Source organism: Paramormyrops kingsleyae, chromosome 8 (genome assembly GCF_048594095.1).
Source record: "Paramormyrops kingsleyae isolate MSU_618 chromosome 8, PKINGS_0.4, whole genome shotgun sequence".
Lineage (NCBI taxonomy): Eukaryota > Metazoa > Chordata > Actinopteri > Osteoglossiformes > Mormyridae > Paramormyrops > Paramormyrops kingsleyae.
In genome coordinates this window covers 33,409,033-33,429,699 of record NC_132804.1, presented here as the reverse complement: position 1 = coordinate 33,429,699, position 20,667 = coordinate 33,409,033, and the positions used below count along the sequence as shown (strand labels likewise).

Genomic DNA, 20,667 nt, shown 5'->3' with positions numbered 1-20,667 from the left:
TTTTTTTCTCAATTCTGGCAAAATTACTTTACAAAGACTTTTCCTTTATATAAATGTGTGGAAAACAGTATCCTAAATGCACCCTTATTGAACTTTTGTCATTTTTGTGCCATATCTTTGGAAAAAAATATTATTAAATATGAATCCCCTGATCTATTAATTTCTTCATACTTAGTGTTAAATGTTATGACATCTTCACCTGACCTTCAGAGCACAACTTCACACAGTGAAGGCTCAGGTGTCCTAAACACAGGTGTCTGTACTCAGACTCTCAGTCTTAACAAATTGTCATCCCAGCCTCTTCCCAGCTCTCTGTTAAGGGGCTATACAAGGTCCACCTAGAGTAGAAAATAAAGTATCCAGCTCCAGATAGATCGCATGAAGCTCCAAAGTCTAATCTAAAAACTGAATAATTGCAGCAGCGGTTACAAATGGAAGGATGTCATAACCACATTTTTCAGATGAAGAAAATTAATCAATGTCTTTGTCGTTTTTATTGGCACAAACTAAGCAAAACATCAGCGAAAAAATTGTCCATTGTTAACATGGCTGGTGGTAGTTTTTAGAAATGAATGGTTTTTAGAAGTAGTTATTGGAGATTGTGTCTCTGGAAACTCTGCTGGCCAGCGAGATGGACGAGATGGTTCTTCTTCTTGCATGTTTGGCTGTATGGCTGGATATCGCTCTCCTCTCACTGTGGCTGTGTGATGTAGCATAACAGATGAGATGCAGTCTATGGCGAGTTGAAAATTTCAGTTGAAAAACCACATTTTGTCACTACCTACATCCTAATGCTGTGGGAAGATTCACATTATCTGCCTCTTCTACTGAAGGAGCGGTGGGCAGAATGTGGCCAATGGCATCTGGAATTCCTGAAATGACATCATTCATGTATAATTGCTTGTTGATGGAGGTTCCACATACATCCTTTTTCAGGATCAACCAACCTACAGTCCTGTTGAATTCTTTAATCATTCATGTTCAGGGAGAGTCTCAAAAAGCATGCAGACAGCAAAAACAGAACAACATTGTGCTTAAGCAGTATGTTTGCTATGTCTTACATTATACTAAAAAAAAACAAAAACATTCCATTGTCAAATTTGAACTGAGACTCATTTCAGTGTCAGTGTCCAGCATAGAATGAAAATGTGAAAGTTTTTGATTACATGCGTAGATATTTATTAAATTGTCAGAAAACTGTCCCCACAAGGTCAAATGACAAGTTTTTCACAACATCGTTTGGATATTCGGTCCCTACAATGTGATATATACATGCCCACACACACTAAACATTTCTAAAGACAGAGAAGGACAGAATATTTGATCACCCTTTCCTGGCATAAAGCTGTGAGTTTCCTCAAGAATCCTCAAAGAATGGATATGGCAACTTATTAGCAACTGAAGGCCCTGCCAAGGTACTGACAACTAAATCCATCTCATTTCAAGTAAGCCTACTTAACTTCACATACAGTACTGTGCAGAAGTCTTAGGCAGTCAGAGAAAATGATGTTTAAATGACCTTCATGTTGGTGTAGAACTGTAATAGTGTGTTTGTTGATGTGTGTCAGCTTAACAATTTGAAAACCTCTCCTAAAGTCATCGCAGTATTTTCAGCAACCATCCAACCATCTTTTTTAACTTGGCCACTACTCCACCATGTTTGGCTGATCAGTATGCCATTGACTTTTTACACTAATTAAATTAATTAATTGAGTTGGTGGTGAAATTCAACAGATGCATGGAATGGCTGAGGTGCCCCACAGGAGAGGTTTCAGAACTGAAGTGGTGTCTAGCTTTCTTACAGAATATGAGGAACATTTTGGAGAACAGAGATAATTAGTTATTATTGCTCTTAATTTGCATGTGTTCTAATGTTAAATTTTGTTTTTTGTTCTGAGCAATTATAGATTTACTACCCAGATAAATTATGTTAAATTTTTTTTAAGGCTGTACTTTTGCACAGTACTATAGTTCACAGGTTTCCATAGTAACTGACCTAGACTTACTCTAATCTCGGTTTTTGGAACAGAAAATGTTAATGCAGCAGGGTTTCTTGCTAATCCCACTTTCTGGACCACCGCTCAGAAGTCCATTTCCAAAAGGAGAAAGCCTCTGCCCAGCACTGCCATTTCCTCACAGTATGACCATCCCTAAGTGTCTCTCAGTGCCAGATAGAATGCACCACACACTCAATCTGCCAGAGTCAGTACTGACCTTCCTCATCTCAGGCAGGGTGCAGGTTCTGCTGCAGGACTCTCTCTCTCCTGCATTCATCAGCTGCTCTGGCTCTGCACAAGCACTCAGCATGTGTGTCAGGATGTGAGCAGTGAAACACGTCCTCAACTACCCATCATGCTCTGCACATTCATTTGGCTCATCAGCACCAAACATACATACATACGTACATATCTCATATGAAGTGCAAAACTAAGGAATTGAAAAATTGTCAGTTGAAGTTTTGTCATTCTTGCATAATTAGAAAGTGCAGCAACAACAACAGAATCTAACAGCTCTGGTCAGTAGGTTACGCTGTAGCTCACTCTGTAGTATCACTAGGTAGTATTGCTGCCTTGCACCTTTAGGTTTGGGGTTCCTAACCTGCTCATAGTCTGTGTGTGGGTTTCCTGCTACAGTCCTAAAACCTGCAGCCAGGCTACTGGTAACTTTAAATTGCCCAGGGTGTGGGTGTTTGCACAGTGATGCACTGGTTTCTCATCCAGAGTAAAAAAAAACACACCCCAATGATTAATATTACAGGAAATCAAAAGAGTAACATTTAATAATAATGCTTCCTGGTGGTCAGTGAATATAAGTGTTGCCTCTCAACTCTATTGGGTTTGAATCCTACCTCCATACTGAGTGCCTGGAGTTTTCATGCTCTCCCCACCTTAAGTGGACCAAATTGCCCATAAAGTGTAATACACTGGCATCCCATCCAGGGCATACTCTGTTGTGCCTAGGCTGTTTGGAATAGGCTTCAGCAGAGGCGTAGATAGAGATCAATGGCTGAATGATTACTGGAGGGTGTGAGACTTGTATGTAATATTTACACACATTTATTTGGGGGTGGGGCTAAAAAAATATTTTAGGGGGCTAAATCCCCCCCAAAATAGGCCTAATGACGCCCCTGGGCTTAAGTCTTCCCAGGTTAAGTGGTCGGAAGATCGAGGGGTGATTGGATTTATAAACCACTAGCGGCAATAGCGACACTTGACCACACGATGGTAGTAGATATTTGAGGAAGTGTTTTTGTTTTCACAAACATGAAACAAATTATAGTTACAACACAAATATAGATATGAAATATACATGAACACACATATATGTAGTTTATAACTGTTCACTTTTAGCACCAACTGACATCCTAGCGACGTGAATGTCTTAATCCGATAAAAATATAATGCGATCGATTCGAAAACCGTAAAACATAGACTCCACGACAGTTTTCCAGTATAAACTGCAAACCAGATTTAATAACTTACTGAGGACGTCGAGCCTAAGGCGGGATTTCAGTCATTTTAGTACGTAATTATTATAACTGTTTATCCATTCACGTTCACGTTGACAGGTTAAGGTAAAATTTCTAGGACCTTGCGGAATCTCATCCTTGTGCTTGTTCCATTGTTGCAAAACCACAAAATGATTTTAATTGGATCTAATTACTTAATTTGGTCTTTATGGATCCTCAAATGATCGTATATAGGCCAGGCTGGTAAAAGGTCTACAAAGCACTGTCCAACTTTAGGATGATGTGTTAGTAATTTATTTTAAAGTTAGCATGACGTGCAAAGAACCATTTTTTTCCATATTGGCATGATACGTTACCCACATAGCTTCATACGTGCCTTTGTGCAAACGTTGAATACAGCGTTCTCAATTTAAATCTAACATCTTAATGTGGTTAGGCAAATTAAATTTCATTCTGTTCTCATTCTCATTTCATTCGGTTCCAGATCAGATAGGGGTCTTTTCCATGGTGGTATGTTAAAACTGCATGAGGTTATAAACTGTAAACTGGTCTGTAGTAAAGCACTCGTATATCTCAATAAAAATGATATAATCAGATGTTTTTGATCAGTTTACTGAAGAGTACAATCACGTTAACTGCCAATGGTTTTGGTCTTACATAACTGTGTCAATAATTTTTATTCAGCTACTTGTCTGTTGTTGCAGTACTTAGCTGACGTCTTCAGGCTAGAGCTCAGGTGTAAATAAGGATTTGGCGCATGCGCAAAGGTAGAGCGCAATACTCCAGATTCAGGTGAAGTCTTTGGCACAGGCCACTTCTGAAGTTATCAGCTGTAGACTCAACTGGAATTGCCGATCGATCCGTGCAGATGTCTTTACTGGATAGATTAGACTGGCAGGTAAGTCAGTAACCTATATTTTGGCACACCTTTTCTGCTTACTTGTGATACTGGTAAACACTGTAAGGTTCTCGTAGAGTTGTTTGCGTTTAACGTGTATATTGAAAAAGTTTGCGTGGCAGGTAATTAAAGGAGAATAGCATGTACAAGCACCATAATTATACACGTAAAATAGCAAACCAAAATCTATTATGATCACTGCTGATAGGTCTTATTTTGTTGCATTTTATTTATATTGACAAGTAATTATGGGACAAAAATAATTTACTGTTTCAGTAATAATAATAAAAGACCGAAATGACTAAACTATATTGACACTACTGTTGGCCAGTTTGCATACCTTCCAGTCGATTGTGTTAATCGACGTGTTACGGTCTCAGTTTTATTACACTTTATCGTTGGGCAGGTTTACTGTACAATTTTACCTCAGATGCAAAAAGAGTGTCTTTGTTAAGAACGCAAATATTACATAATTAAAATTGCCATTGTATCATTAAACATGCAGCATAAAGGAACATATCTCATACGATCGGGATATTATGTCCTGACACCTGGCGTGGAGAAGGTAGCAGGTAATCGGGCCCAATTAACTGGTAGCGTTGTGCGAATAAAAGTAATATAATGTTTCTTTAAAACGACAACCTTAAAAATCACGATTTTTCATGAACGGCTTAAACCTATTGACTACTCCGCAGAATCCGGGTGGCTTGTGGAAAATGTGTCACGATATATCCAATATTTCCCTGTCTTTATCGAATTTTCTGAAAAAAAATAGTTTCATTCAAAAGTTTAAATCAAGAGATTTCCCTTTGCCTTTCCATGAAAGTGCGAAATTATTTTTATAAATATTTCAAAATATATTAAGAACCGAATGAACAGTATTTGTAGTTTTTATCTAAGTTAAATATTACATTTTAAAGAACTCATTGTTTTTTATTTTTTCTGTTTAAAAGCTGGTTACAATTGAAAGAATAATTAAAATTATCAATCAATAACCACTTGCAGGTAAATGCATGCATCATTATATCGTGTTTACATTGCTGACATTTTCTTATGTATTTGTCGGCTTTAATATTATTATCATTATTATTCTTGCTGCATAATTTATCAGAATCAGTTAGACATTTGACAATTTAAGCAATTTTGTAAGCAAGATTCTTTGCATAACGTGCACGCAGCATGCAAACAATATCACCCTATTAGTTCTGACAAATTGATATCTCGTCAAAATTTCACAATGCACAAATTGAATGTGTGTGTGTGCATGTGTGTGTGTGTGTGTATATATATATATATATATATATATATATATATATATATATATATATATATATATATATATATATATGTATGTATGTATGTATGTGTATGTGTGTGTGTGTGTAAAAAATTGTCACATTTTCACCAACTGATTAAAATTAAACAATTAAGTGAGGAAAAAGTTATTAAAAGTCTCGTCAATCAATTCATGATTCACCATCCGTTGCAAATATACACATTTTTATTAAGGATAGGCAATGGTAATAGTGTGTTACTGGTAGCTTTAAATCTAAAATGCACATTTTAATCACAGGCTCCTTTATTCTGAACACTCGCATATCAAAGCATACCCAGAACTCCCCAAATTCTTTTACAAGTTGCTCTGCTCCACCAAAAATGGTAATGAAGATTAGAGACAGGCGGTCTGAGAATGCGTAGTACTTAGTGGTTTTCGATAATGGAGACGCTTCAAGCTCCGGGTGCTCAGGAGAACGATCGCCTAACCAGGGGAGCTGGGCTGTCCCTGACGTCGATTTACGCTGCTGGCTTTGTATTTCTTAGATTGGATCCACGTGTCAGGGAATGAATAAACAGAGAGTCGGCCTAGAATGTAAAAAACAAGAGAACACCACAGCTTCAAATACATAATGGCTTTCGGTCCACCTGTCTTTGTAATGCATGTTAAATAATCCACTTTATTCATCGGCGTTAGGTGCATTTTTTTTTCTCTGAAAAAAATAATATAATTTACACATGAAATGCCATGCAGTTTCTTTAAGAGGTACTTAGCCTAATAGAACAGTATGCTTAATAATAATCCTTATTGTAATTAAATTTATATTCCAAGTTTACATGTAAAATTGCATTGATTTGGCAAACTCCGATTCTGCGTAGATTCCATAGTTGCAACATTTTCAAACGATGATTTTTTTTTCCATGGCAGTAATTAGTTTGTTTAACACTTGTCTACCATTAAACTGTCATCTGCCCATCTTAAACGTAAGATCCAATGACACTATATGGGAGATGTTGCTTAGATAATCAAAACCCATAAAACGTATTATAGCAGTTTGATTGAACGTTTTATAACAAAACAATTCCATTCATCCATGCATCTTCCAAGCACTAGCTTATCTTATACATTGTCTCGATGGCAAATTGAAACGATACCAGCCAACACAAAGCAAGGGTTCCCTGATGAAGGTGATGCAATTCTATCCCAGGGCACAAAATTCCTATAAAAATGTATCTAATTAATATATCTAGATAAGTATTCCTGCCGTGTAAATGAGCTGCACTCTATCTTACTGTGTGGCCACAAATTACCTTTTTAGGGTGAAATGGATGCAGACATTTCATATACATTAATAGTTAAGCGCAACTAGGTTTATCAACTGAATTCATCCGCAATATCTCAGATATTTAACACAAAATAAATGATATAATTATTACCTATATGCACGGTGGAACAAAATAGTCCTAAACTGTTCTTTATCATTATTGCAAAAATAATTACATTAACAAATACAATAAAAACTCACAATAGTTTGATATATACTTTAGAAGAATATTGTATAATAGGCCTATATTATTAATAATAACAATAATAATAATAATAATTATTATTATTATTATTATTACAAAAATACATCTGCTTAATCTGCTTCTCGCATTGCGGTGTAGACGGACAGAGTACCGATTGGTTCAACTTTAACAGAGTAACCAATTGGCTAAAGATCATTTCCTTGCTGCATGGATGACATCATCTTATGGCACCGCCTCGCAGGAGTGGTTATGCAAATAAAATACACTTTCTTCTAGACAGCCTTCACTTAGCTGAGCAGCAACTAAACACCAGCACTGTGGCCATCAGAGGGAGTAGAGATTCTTCAATTCTGACCCCCTCTGCACTTAAGCAGTAGTTTCGGTCCTGGAAAACTATTTGCGTGAACCATATTGTTTTGCATGTATTTCCTATTGTAGTACGTGCTTTTAAACGGTCTCTTGTTACAAAGATAGACACAAAGATTACCTCGAGCAGTTTCGGAAAGTTCTGTCCGTCAAACGACTACGATTACATCTGGATTTAACGTTGGCCTTTATCAGTATCAATAAAAATCTGATCTGAGTTTGGAGGGAATTCGAAATCATGTTGTGGAAGCTAGCAGATAACGTGAAGTATGAGGAAGACTGTGAGGTAAGTTGAACACGTATCTCAATAAAACTCTGAAACAGTTGCTACAGGTGTGCCTAGATAAGGTGAACTGAACAAAACTTAAACAAAGTGTGTCACAGTTTCAGTTTTCAAGGAGTAGTTCTAGGTATGTATTAATTTTGTTTCACTCCCGTGTTCATTACATTTCAAATTATAATATTGGAAAGGGCAACTGCAATTTTACTATGGATGTTGCTGTAAGATTCAACAGTGAACGTGACAATGTTATGCTTATTATAATTTGCAAGTTATGAACCAAACTGAAATCTTTTAATGACTTCAAATCTTAAAACCGAAAGAATTTGTACTTTGCCAATCCTGGTATACTTCTGAGGACTTCGTTAACCTAGCTGGCAATAGTTTCCGACTCAAAAAATACTGTATTTTAAAGTTTTAGCGTAGATTCACTTCATGCTATCTTGGAACAAAGTACAAACAAGACCTATATCACTAATGCATTGCATTTGGTTCATTTATTAGTTCATTTATTCATTTATAAGGGACACACTTTATGAACCAGGTAAGTCTCTTACTGTAAACGTTTCTCCTTGATCGAGTAACGAAATATGGTCGCTGTCTGTCACAAATAATATATCCGCGATAATGTAGATGCTGTAAAACTTATTACGTGCAAATTGATGGGACCTTGAATCCATAAAACCCTATTTATAAGCAACAACTATAATAATAATAAGCTAGATGCAATATGCCACGTGCAGTAAGACCTAAATCACCTAAGACGGATTTAGTTAAGAATTAGTTCAAGGTAAAATGAAATAATGATTCGTTTAACTGTCACCGGTCACTACTTAAATTCCCCTCAAGTTTCGGTATGTAGGCTGATCTACAGTATAGAGCCCGTCTTAAACTGTTCGCTCAGAGAGTGTCGTATGCAAGCCTTTACTTGTGTTACTAAACTTGAAGTTTGCCAGGAAGTTACATGGACCGAATTTCAAACGTCGTTATACGACCGATAAGCACATTTTACAGATGGAAATTTTTGGTTTCGATTTGCATGGATCTAATTTTGACACAAAAATGTAAATCCTGTAAACGTAGAATTAATCTCTTTATAGAAGACAAGAACACGTTGTTTAGCTTTTGTCCTAATAAACCTATAAATGGTGTCAGTCATCAAACCTGTTCGCATACGCATGAATCTCGTGTCTCCTTATTTGCTTAAATGTGAACTCATTTTATAGGCGTGTCTTGGTGTCATGGGCTGGAAAGTATGATTTTATCACATAGTGATATTGTATCCTATTTATCATCGCTACATTTATTCTGACGCGTCAGATCTGCATATTTGACGTGTCGTAATTAAATAGGCCCAAATAAAATTAAGACGGATTCCCTCAAAAAAAAAAAAAAAACTATTTCAAGAAAATTACTGTCGGCCTGGGTCTTGATTACATTTACCTTAGATAGTAGATGTAATTGCCGTTATGTTAAGCGTTGTTTGACGAACTTAAACCTCATCTTAGCGAACCATAGGTAAACGTCGACCAACACAAGCATTCAAACAAAAAGAAAGTCCTAAAACATAAAATCGTTTTAGGAGATGACCGCGAATTAGAAACCAGAGAGGAAGCATAAAAACTGCGATTTTAACATTATCTTAAAGTAAACTCATAAGATTAGACTAACTGATAAAGATTCATAACATTTCTTATATGTGCATCCAGTTCAGAATCACTTTGACAAATTAGCATATGTGCTGAAGTATAAAGCCGTCAACAATTAGGCAAAAATCAAAGGAAAACTGGAAGGCATTAGATTTTTACGTATTTGACATCAGGGATAGTTACACTTTTAAGGATGGTACTATATATCGCATAGACTGATGGAAAAAAAAATATTTGCCTGTTTTGAAGTTTAATTCTAAGCAAAGTTTACCACCAAGAGGACACATTTATTACTGACTTTCTTTTAACATGTCATAATATGCATGTATCTTTTTAAATTATTTCTGCAGGAAAGACACGACAGCAGCAGCAATGAAAACGCCAGGCTGCCCCATCTGCCTGCGGTCAGCCAGCACCTTTACAGCCCGGCGCCCTCCCTTTCACACTCCGGCAGCTCGGACTTCCAACCCCCGTACTTCCCACCTCCTTACCAGCCCATATCATACCCTCAGTCCACCGACCCGTACTCCCACCTCAGCGACCCTTTCAGCATCAACTCCATACACCAACCTACATCGACTAGCCAGCAGCAGTCCTGGCCCGGCCGACATGGCCAGGATGGTCTCGGACCCCACAGTCGTAGCGGCCTGGCCGGTCAGATACTTGGGCTGGATGGCGCCTCGGCCGTCGGCAGGAGGGAAGGGTTCCGCCGACCGGAGCTGCTCCCTCCGCATACACACGGCATTGATTCCTCGGTCATCGGTGATAATATAGGATTGCACGACATGGGTCACGGATTGGACGATGGTCAGGTGAGATAATTAGTTAATTGCTTATAGAGTTAAAAAAAAAATGAAAATGACGTAATCGCACAGAGTTAAGATACAATGGGAAAAAGATGTATTTCCTCTGCAAAGCATGCAATACACATGCAAACCTCGTATTTTAACTCTTGTTTACGCTCTTTCTTCCGCAGCATGTCGATGATCACAGTATTATCATGCCAGACCAGACAGTTATTAAAAAAGGTCAGTGCATTTTTTTTCCAGTGTATTGCGAGTTTGGGTGACCATATGTGCGTCTTAATGTGCATCTTGCGCAGTAGTTTTGTAGACGTATGCATTAAATGCGTATGCATTAATGCTCTGTATTTTGTCATTGCGGATTTTAAATGCTCACATGCATTCTTTTAATGTGATTCTGTATCCAAAACATATAATCAAATGCAATACATCATTCTGTGATGTAAACGTTTGTCAAAGTATCGAATTTACACAATATTGGTTTGAAAAAAAAAACGGTGTAGGTCTGCCACTCATTCGGTAGGTAGTCTGCACGCTCATTTCGGTTGTTCGCGCCTCGCGGTGATGGGAGAAATGTCCGTTTTGGGGATAGCTGCAATTCACTATGCATGTTTTCGTAGATGATGGTCTGGTAACCTTTGATTGGTTGCATTAAAATATTGTGCGTCCTTTGATCTATGTTGGACGATCTAAGGACTAATTGTAGCTGTGTATGAGTCAATATGTGAGCAAAGAAGATGGCGGTAAAACTAATGGAAGTTTGACTAAAAGTTTGTAGGATTATCTTCTTGGACTGTCTCCGTCCGCAGTTGTAACTCTCCACAGTGTTCTTATAAAAATCTAACAACACCGAAGAAAATGCAAACTTTTGGAAAATGGAACTTTTGCCAAATAACCGAATAGTTACATTTCTTTTTGGGTAGTTCACTAATATTGAAATTTAGAAAGTTTCATTATGTGATGTATTTAAAACAAACGAATAGAGGTCTTGTTGTTGCCTGTTTTGTTACATTTGTATATTGCAAAGAGGAAAAAGATTTTTTTATTACATCCAAAGATGAAGAATGGACTGGTTCAACCACATTATACCATGAAAGAGTTAGTCGAGCAACACACCCACTGTAACATTCTGTAACACATACCGACCTCGTCTGTTTCTTGGTTTGGTGGGATTTGTAGTCCTAAAATTTAAAATTATCACGGAGAAACATATGTTTTCAAAATGGATCTTGTATTGACAACTTTCATTAGCTGGCAAGGGGTCTATGTCACTGACAGTTAATTGGCATCAGCAGCATCCACCCTGTTTCTCTATTTCTCGTAGAGATGCACTGCTTAGAAATATGAAAGATAATCTTAAATTGTGCAAACAACTGTAAAGATCTACATGCACTACTATTGTTTTGAAAAATGTGCATGGTTTTGCTACGTTAAATCAAAATGACCCACTTGTTGATGCATCAGTATTTAAAGGATTAAACTTGTGTAAAGCATTTTGCGAAATGCTTCAGTCCCCCAGTAACTTAAATACTTTACAAATGTAGCACTTAGTGTTTTTACTTTTTGCTAGCTGCTAAGTGCTTAAGTTGTAGCTTTCCGTTTCAGTGGTTAGTGATGTAACTGGGGTTTTTGTAGAACCGTGCAGTTTCATAAGAAAGCTGAGTCATTCATACTAACTCATTAAATTAATTTCTGAAATTGAATGTATAGATAAATAGACTACAAAATGCCATACTGGTGTGTCAGTTGCTTAGCTATTGTCTGAATCAAATTAAATTATATATGCAGTTCCCTGGTTATTCAAGTATGTGTGAAAGAATTATTGTTGAATAGTAGGTTTTGTAAGGATTGTTCTGTGGTAAATTAAACTAAAATTTTATGAGTTATGGCTGGTGAGGTGATCAGGTCCTGGTTACCTGAAATTTCATAAGCTATGGCATGTGATATACTGATGCAGTCAGTACAGTGACTGCATTGTGGATTTGAAGAACTAAGCTATAAACCTCTGATCCAGAGCAAAGGAGATACATTTAAGAGGTTAATTTTTTAATTACAAGTTCCAAGGTCTTGTATATGCAAAGAGCACTGCATTACATGCATAACGTTAAAGTGTTAAAACTATTAAAGCTGTGTCCGTGTTGTGACAGAGATATTCTCTGGCGGGTTGCTTTGTGAGTCTCTCTCGCACAAAATGTTTGTGCTCCACATGAATTTTCCGGATTTCATTAGTGCAAATCAAGAGCATTTATTGTTGTGTTTTATAATGTGCAAAATTGTACTATTATGATAAAAAGTGATACCCCCCCCCCCCCCACTTATCACTTCAGACTAGAGTTCCACATTAATAATGTATGTTATATATTTTTGCTGTGAAATAAGTAGTAGGTGATGATAAAATGCCAAACTGGAACTGTTTTGAACTGCTAAGTACTTGCTCACCAAGGAAATACATCCATCCATCCATCCATCCATCACCCAACCACTTATTTAGTACTGGGGCACACTAAGTAAATATAAACATAAAGATGCTACTTTTAATAGTTATTAATCATCATGGTGACAGTTTAATGACCACAGTGGTTCATTTTCATTGTTAATGCTCGCCTTATTGGCATTCCACTGTCTGTCCATGACTTTTTGAGAGCCGCTATCCTGGGGATGTGTACATATATCCATGTTATTGGCCACCGGATGTGGCAAATGAAAACTCATTCAAGAAAAGCAGCATCAGAAACGCCACTGTGTGCTCCAGTTCAGCCTCGACTTGTTGTCATGTTCAGGTTCCTTGTGTTTATATTTGACCTATGAAGTTGCAGGAGTCGTGGTAACTTAGAGAGGACTTCGTGTAAGGGTGACATTGAGGCTAATGTGGATAAAATGTATTATTCATATTTACTGATCAGTCTTTTGTTTTAGCACTTGAAGGTGACGTTTGAATGTTTCAGTTTGTCTTTTCGATTGTGTGTGTTTCGGCACATAAGTCATACACACTTTGTTCTTACAGTAACTGCATATTAATTATTTATATGTAAATACAAGGACATGCCATTGTGATGTTGCAAGTGGATGAAAGGCACACATTTATATAGTAAGTGTATTGTTAATACACCATCTTGATCTTTTGGTACTTTGTAATCATTATATAATTCATGCTTTATAAAATTCATATAAACCATATTTAATTCATTTTGCGTATGTGTCATGTAGGAATTCTAGCATGATGAAAAATACCCACAATGTTTTCCCTCAGTTATATACTATTGCATAGTATTTTAGCTGTATTCCTGTGTGTGTGTGTGAGCGGGTATACCTTTCCTTATGGGGACACAATGTCCCCACAATGTGATAAATACCCATTTTTTCCCCAGGAAACTGGTCCCCATAAGGGAAAACTCAATTTAATAAAAATATGTGACTGCAATGAAAAAACTGAAAATGCAAAAACTCTTGTATTTTGCTTGGTTATTTTTGGTTATGGTTAGGGCTGGGTTGGGGTTTTGGTTGTCATAGTTAGCGTTAGCATTTTTCCCATAGAAATGAATGAGTAGCCCCCATAAAGATATGTTTACCCGATGTGTGTGTGTGTGTTGTGTTTCTTAGTCAGTAGGTGTCTGTTCAAACCACAAAACTCTGATATTTTGCTTGTGGTGATGATGTGCTATGATAATGCAGCTCTGTGTAGTACTGACAGTGAGCGCTATGGTCTGTTGGTTGCTGTTTGCCCTGGTGTGTGAAGCCCTACCAGTCCTCTACGAAGACTTTTCATTGAAAGCCATATCTGGGGATACTCCAGCCACAGTCCATGCTTGTATAGCATGTTGCTTCCTTGTTGAAAAATCTCAATGTGTGGCTACTTACACCCTTAAGACGTGTTGGCATAGCTTTTGTTTTTTGCAGGAAAGGTTTTAGTGGGAGTTACATGTAGCTGCTTTTTGGAATTGGTACTTTAGCTGGTGATACAGTTACACATCAAAGACATATACTTGTTATTCAGACAGTTCCCATGGTTGTGGGTTTATAAAACTGGCATTGGTAGCTGCTTCTGATCGCTGTGTCAAATGGGAAGTGTGCATTAAATAAATCAGGGGTCTTGGGTTCTTGCTTTAAGCACGGTTGGCCATTGCTGTAGCTTCTGGTTTTCATGCTTGTTTCACTGTTAACCATTCAGTTACTAGTTGCATCACACCTTCATGGTTTGGGTTCTGTAAGCGTGAAGCTGGGCTGCTCCTTCCGTGTTTCACATGCAGTTAGGCTGATTGGCCCCTGTACTTTGCCTTTGACGTGTGAGTGTATCTGCCCTGTGATGGCCAGTGTACCTGATACCTGGTACCTGGAGTCTATCCCAGAGTGTACCCCAGCCCTATGGCCCCTGTGATAGGCTCCAGCTCCCGGAAGATAGATATATAGATATATAGACTGGCCACGGCCAACATTATGCATCATTTAAGACTCAAAGCATGAAGATTTTATGAGCGTAGCAATTTTTATCTGCCTGTTTTAGGGCCTGTAACATTTCTGTACATCCATTATACCGCGACGGGAACCTGTTTAATTGTTTCTCCGCAAAATATTTTTAACCCGTGATCAAATGCCCGTCTATTGGGAAAAGCCATCTTGTTGGAGAAAGTATTTAAAAAAAAAATATTCAAATATTTAAATTTTAAATATTTTTTAAAAGACACATTACATGTGATATATATGTTTATATCTGGAATTTTAATGAGGTTTTAAAAGAGTCCTGATAAATACCAGTAAAACACTTTCCATCACACCGAAAATGATAAAATGGGAACCATGATGACGGTGTTCAGCTCCAGTAAAGCCTCTAATTCTTTTCAAGTATTTCAGTTTCATACCTTTCAGTTTTATGTGATGTGACTTTCATAGCTTTAAGTGTAGCTGGATTTTATCCCTAATGGGGTGATGCAGACTGACTTGGTCAGGATCACCTCCCGGGGCTTTAAGCGCATCCTGTTCCGCCTGTTTTTCACGGCTTTCAGTTGGCATCATACTGGGCTTTTTTTTCTCCAGCTACAGGTTCAGTGTCGCTTTCCAAGGGTAGCGCCCTGGCCCTGCCCTATCAGAAGGAGTCGCTTCTGGGCATGGTGTCCAACCCAACCGAGGTCTTCTGCTCAGTGCCAGGACGCCTCTCCTTGCTCAGCTCCACATCCAAGTACAAGGTGACGGTGGCTGAAGTTCAGCGGCGACTGTCTCCCCCAGAGTGCCTCAACGCCTCACTTCTGGGGGGCGTCCTGCGCAGGTGAGTAATCATACCCCCACTCACTCACTCTGCCCAGTAGAGTAAAAAACAAGTGGAGTGGAAATTCCCAAAAATAGCTCCAGGTGAACTGATTTCCTGGCACACGTGTTGAGAAATTAAGATATTGAGACGTATTTGCACATGTGCTATCGATTTTAATATTTAGTGTGTGTGCATACTCTTAATAACCTGTTTTGGGGCAAACAAAGCTTCAGTATCCCTGAAGGAGGCATTGTATTAAATAATCAAGGCTGTTTTGTTTGTGTCTTGCGTCAGCTCTGTCATTGCATCAGTTTATCTGGCCTTGGAGTGGCTTAGGTGTGTGTGTGTGTGTGTAGATTACGTTTATATCACATTGTGGGGACCAAATGCCCCCCACAATGTAGTAAAAGCTTGTTATTTTGACCAATAAAAGATATAATTACAAAGCTGTGTGTGTGTGTGTGTGTGTGTGTGTCTGGTGTCCACATCTTTGGCTCATCGACTCCCATGCTCACCTCGTTATCCTAATCCTGCCTCGGGTTAAGCCCACATTTTGACAGTCCCTCAAACAAGCCTTTCCAAGTCACATTTCGGCATCTCCCCCATCTCGAGCCACCCCAAACGGGACCTATCCTACCCCCTGACGTAGACGCATGGGCTCAGATCGGTCTTGAAGGAGTGGCAGTTGAGTCGCCAGTTGAGACGTCCCTTAAGTACCTCCCCTGAGATGCGGCTCGCCATTCGCTCATGCTTCGGATGCAGCGAGCAGGGAGGGGTTTGGGTGTCCAGGGTGTAGAGCTGGTTATGAACAGGAGGGACACGTCCTTACCAATGTTGCGGGGGTACAGAGTATATAAATTTTTCAGTAAAATTTTTATCAGATTTGTTGTCTAGTTATTTTGGGTTATCAGTTATTAGGGTTGTAATTCTGGTGTGATGCTTACTTAAATTAAATTAAAATTGCCAAAAGTGTTGTACTTTGTTTGGTTACTTGTGGTTAAGGTTAAGACCGGGTAGGAGTCATGGTTGTCACTGTTGGAAATAGGGTTTTTCCCAGTGAAATGAATGGACGGTCCCCACAAAGATATGAATACAAACATCTGTGTGCTCGTGTGTGCGTGCGTGTGTGCGTGTTCGTGTGTGCGTGCGTGTGCGTGAGTGCGTGCGTGTGTGTGCATGCGTGCGTGTGTGCTCATGTGTGCGTGCGTGTGCGTGAGTGCGTGTGTGTGCATGCGTGCGTGTGTGGCGTGAGTGCGTGCGTGTTTGTGTGTGTGCGTGTTCAGGGCGGTGAGAGTTGGGGCCTTATTTTGTCCTTACTTTTCAATCACTGACAATCACCAATTGAGGAATCCAGTCGAATTTTGTTTGCCATTGTTTGCCCCCGGTCTAGCACTGCCCCGAAAAGTCTCTGCACAGCCCTGGTGCCTCTTAATGCTGAAACCAAACCTACGCCATGCGTGCACTGAATCTGCTCAACACAGTCCAACACTAAGCTGATGCGCGGTGACCTAAAAGGCTATGGCTTCAGGCTCTTTACGTTACATTTATATTAGTTCGTTAAAAACTGTGAAGTGGAGCGTTCATTTGGGACAGAGGTTGTAGACTCGTTTCTTCAGGCCTCGTTTTCCCCATTCATATTCTGAAAGTTGAGCAGATTTCGAAATTAAACACAAATATAAAATAATTACATGAAACACTACAATGAATGGTCTATTTTCATTAGACCAAAAAACTAAATAAAAATAAATAACCATTTGATTTGTTTTATTTTATTGTATAATAGCTACTTCCAACCTGATTGTTTTGCAAATACCCTTCTACTTTTTCTCTGTGCTTTGCTGATGTATAATTACTCATTTGCTATCTGCATGGCATCCTCACACCAATACTATCCCACACAGAGCAAAGTCTAAAAATGGAGGTCGGTCCTTGAGAGAGAAGCTGGACAAGATCGGATTGAACTTGCCTGCAGGACGGCGAAAGGCAGCCAATGTCACACTGCTTACAGCACTGGTGGAAGGTATGTCATCGTCGGCTGGTTTTTGTTTCTTCCGTATGACCGGTAAGATTCTTAAGGTGCATTATGTCTTTCACCCATCCTGATCGAGGAAATACTTTGAGATGGAAAAAATCACCACCCTCAATGATCGATGATGGACTCCACACAGCCCATCCAGACCAGCATGATTATCAGATACGATTAAGCTGTTGGTTATTTTGGCAGTGAAATGTGCTTGTTGCCATGGAAATATCTGGGAAAGTTGACACCAAAGTTTTTATTACTTTTGAGGTTGCTGAAGAGTTTGGGGTAGAAATGAGATTTATAGTAATCATCCATGCCTGTGTTCTCATTTCATACTCATCTAGCCTGGGCATTCTTAGGTTTTTTTCCCCACTTTCCCGTCTTTATGTTTGCTATGAGATCTATTAATTAAACATTTAATCTCTTGCCAATCATTCCATGGTGAGGAATAATCTTTAATGAGCTGATTTTTATGGATTTTGTTACTGTTCTTTATTGCCATAAATAAGCTGACTGTTCTAAGCAGGAATGTGTCTTGGAGGTACATTTAAAGCTGAATGAAGACTTGTTGATACATGTGATGTGTTTTGAAGAGTAGTGGTTAAATTTAAAAATTGGTGCTTCCGTTACTTAGTCTGAGAGCGCTACCTGCATTGTCGTTCGATAAATCGATGACTATAACCCAAAGTGTGCCCAGGTGTGTTATTAGCAGGCTACAAAACCAACTCGGTGATGTAGCTTTTAACGTTCATTTATGCTTCTGTGTCAGGGTATTAGGTAACCTTGGGTCTCGCTCATTCCCCACTCGCAGGTGAGGCTGTGCACCTAGCCAGAGACTTTGGCTACGTGTGCGAGACTGAGTTTCCTGCGAAGGCCATCGCGGAGTACCTGACCCGGCCACATGTGGAACGCAATGACATCAGCTCCAGGAAAAATATGCTTCTAGCCGCAAAGTAGGCGTCGGCCTGTCCTAGTCCTGTTTTTGAAGACGAGGTGTATGACTTTGGAATGTGCTAAAAGATATTCTTAAAGGGTTTTTTTTTTTTTTTAAAAAAAAGAGATTTCAAGTACTGTTTGCATTTATTCAGAGCACTGGATGATCATTTGTTGACTTCATAGATATTCATTTAGGAGGGAGGATTTTTGGATAGCGCTGAAACAAATCTTGAGTGTTAAGTGTCTCTAGAGTGACACAGGTGCCCTTTTGTTGACTCTGTTTTCCCGTCAGGCAAATCTGCAAGGAGTTCACGGACCTCCTGACCCAGGATCGCTCGCCGCTAGGGAACTCGAGGCCCGCGCCCATCCTCGAACCCGGTATCCAAGGCTGCCTGACCCACTTCAGCCTCATCACACATGGCTTCGGAAGCCCAGCCATTTGTGCCGCCATGACTTCCCTGCAGAACTACCTGAATGAAGCGCTGAAGCAGGTGGACAAGATGTACCTGAGCTCCGGCAATGATGCCCAAGGCTCCTCGGAAGGCAGCAAGGCTTCCGACAAAATGGAAAAACACCGGAAATGAGTCGCCGGTGACGCCCGGCCACCCCACCTCTTCTCCACATGCGAGGATACATTCGCTTTTTCCTTGCTATCACTGTTAACGAGTCCCCGTCTTTTCCGGTTTCCTTCAGCGCTCTTCTGACATCGTCAGTGTTTCCGTTTTGTTGGTGTTTGGCCTGAGGAAAGCTGATTTAGTGGAGCTGTGAGAGCAAGCACTGATTATACTGCTCAGCCCTGGGAGAAGATCTGTGTCTGTCCTCCACCTTCTTGTTACAGAGATGAGACTCTTCTCAGGGTCCTAAGGAATCCACCGAAAAGCCCTCCTGTGATACATTTTTCTAATCCACTCCCTCCAGAAATATTCATTATTCCTACATCGGATCACCGTGGACAGTCATCCGTTGCCTAGGGAGAAAAATAAACGTATTTGTATTAAAATTTTTTTTTTGTTTTTGTTTTTTTTGTTTGTTTTTAAAGAGAAAAATCTACAGTGTTATTGTATTTTGTCTCTGGAAATACAATAATTAGGTGTGTGCATGCATGTGGATGTGTGTTAAGGAACTAAATACAGTTGACTGCACGACACCGTAGTGAACTGAGGCCCCTAATGTAAACCTAAAAGTGCAGTCATGCACGTTGGAGAATGGAAATGTGACCATCTTTCATCACTGTTGGATTCTTTGGTGGTCAACTCCGAGATGCTAGTTGATTGGAAGTCCTGGAAGACAACTAAAAACAACTAAAAGAATAGCTCATGAAAATGGCATCTTGGTTTTTACATATTTTCCTATTATAATAATATGGTCACCTTCCCTCTCCATACAGTTTGTGTGAATATGTTATGCATATGTTATTTGCATTTTTTTTTTAATTCCAGTTTAAAAGATATATGGATGGTGAAGAAAGAAGTACACCATTTTTCCCATGGTACTTTGGGAGTTCTTTTTTAATTAAATGTGTGTAAACAGAATTTTCTCTTGTCTTTGTAAATATATTTTTTTTAATTTATGTTGTAATTTAACGGGATTTGTAAATAATGGTAAAATACTGGTGTTCTGCTTACCTTTTTGAAAAATTTTATAAATGGGTTATAGCTTTTTATATAGAAGCTAGGCTACGGGATTGATGTACTTTTTAGATTTGTGCAAAGCTATTTTAAGACTAAAAATAATTAAAAAAAAAAAAAGTTTATCAGGCTATTTAAAAGTGTTTGATATTTTTATCTGATTTTAATTTTCCTTCCTCCATTATGTAATGTAATGTGAAACGATCTCTTTCACATACTAATCTGCCACGTTTTCATTCAGTGGTGCATGTCTTGAAAAGCTGTGGGTGATTCATGTGTGTAATGTGAGCATTTTTTTTAAAATAAATGTCAAAAATGGAACTAATGCAGTATACAAGGGACATCATTATCTGCTGTAAACAGCGGCTCACACAAGCCGTCTCTTTTTGAAAGCCAGCCTTTTTACTTGCTTGTGGGCTACTGCTGTTACCAGTCAGCGTCAGTTATTCCCTTCTGTAAAATATTTGCTACTCCTGCGTGAACTTCTTAAATTATGCACACGTCTTTTTGTCCTTTATTAAAGTTTTACCTGTTTATATTAATTTGATATAGTACATTTCAAAGAAGC

At 38.8% G+C, this 20,667-nt stretch overlaps 1 protein-coding gene across 2 annotated transcripts; it reads left to right on the top strand.

Annotated features, from left to right (window-relative positions):
* Nucleotides 1-4,257: 4,257 nt before the first annotated feature.
* On the top strand, nt 4,258-20,424 carry tfap2c (transcription factor AP-2 gamma (activating enhancer binding protein 2 gamma)). 2 transcript variants are annotated; one of them, XM_023845442.2, is made up of 7 exons: nt 4,258-4,367; nt 9,818-10,279; nt 10,444-10,495; nt 15,302-15,530; nt 17,414-17,532; nt 18,347-18,488; nt 18,764-20,424. In XM_023845442.2, the coding sequence occupies exons 1-7, from the start codon at nt 4,338-4,340 to the stop codon at nt 19,053-19,055; spliced, it is 1,326 nt and encodes a 441-aa protein (XP_023701210.1). In that variant the 5' UTR covers nt 4,258-4,337; the 3' UTR covers nt 19,056-20,424. The 2 variants fall into 2 exon arrangements, with proteins under 2 accessions (XP_023701210.1, XP_023701209.1); XM_023845441.2 differs by lacking the exon at nt 4,258-4,367 and adding an exon at nt 7,439-7,824.
* The last annotated feature ends 243 nt before the right edge of the window (nt 20,425-20,667 follow it).

Coding starts and splice junctions, on each gene's coding strand:
- tfap2c (XM_023845441.2), top strand. CDS start 7,777: ATGTTGTGGAAGCTAGCAGATAACGTGAAGTATGAGGAAGACTGTGAG. Junction 10,496..15,301: donor CCAGACAGTTATTAAAAAAG/GTCAGTGCATTT, acceptor TTTTTTCTCCAG/CTACAGGTTCAGTGTCGCTT. Junction 17,533..18,346: donor GCTTACAGCACTGGTGGAAG/GTATGTCATCGT, acceptor CCCCACTCGCAG/GTGAGGCTGTGCACCTAGCC.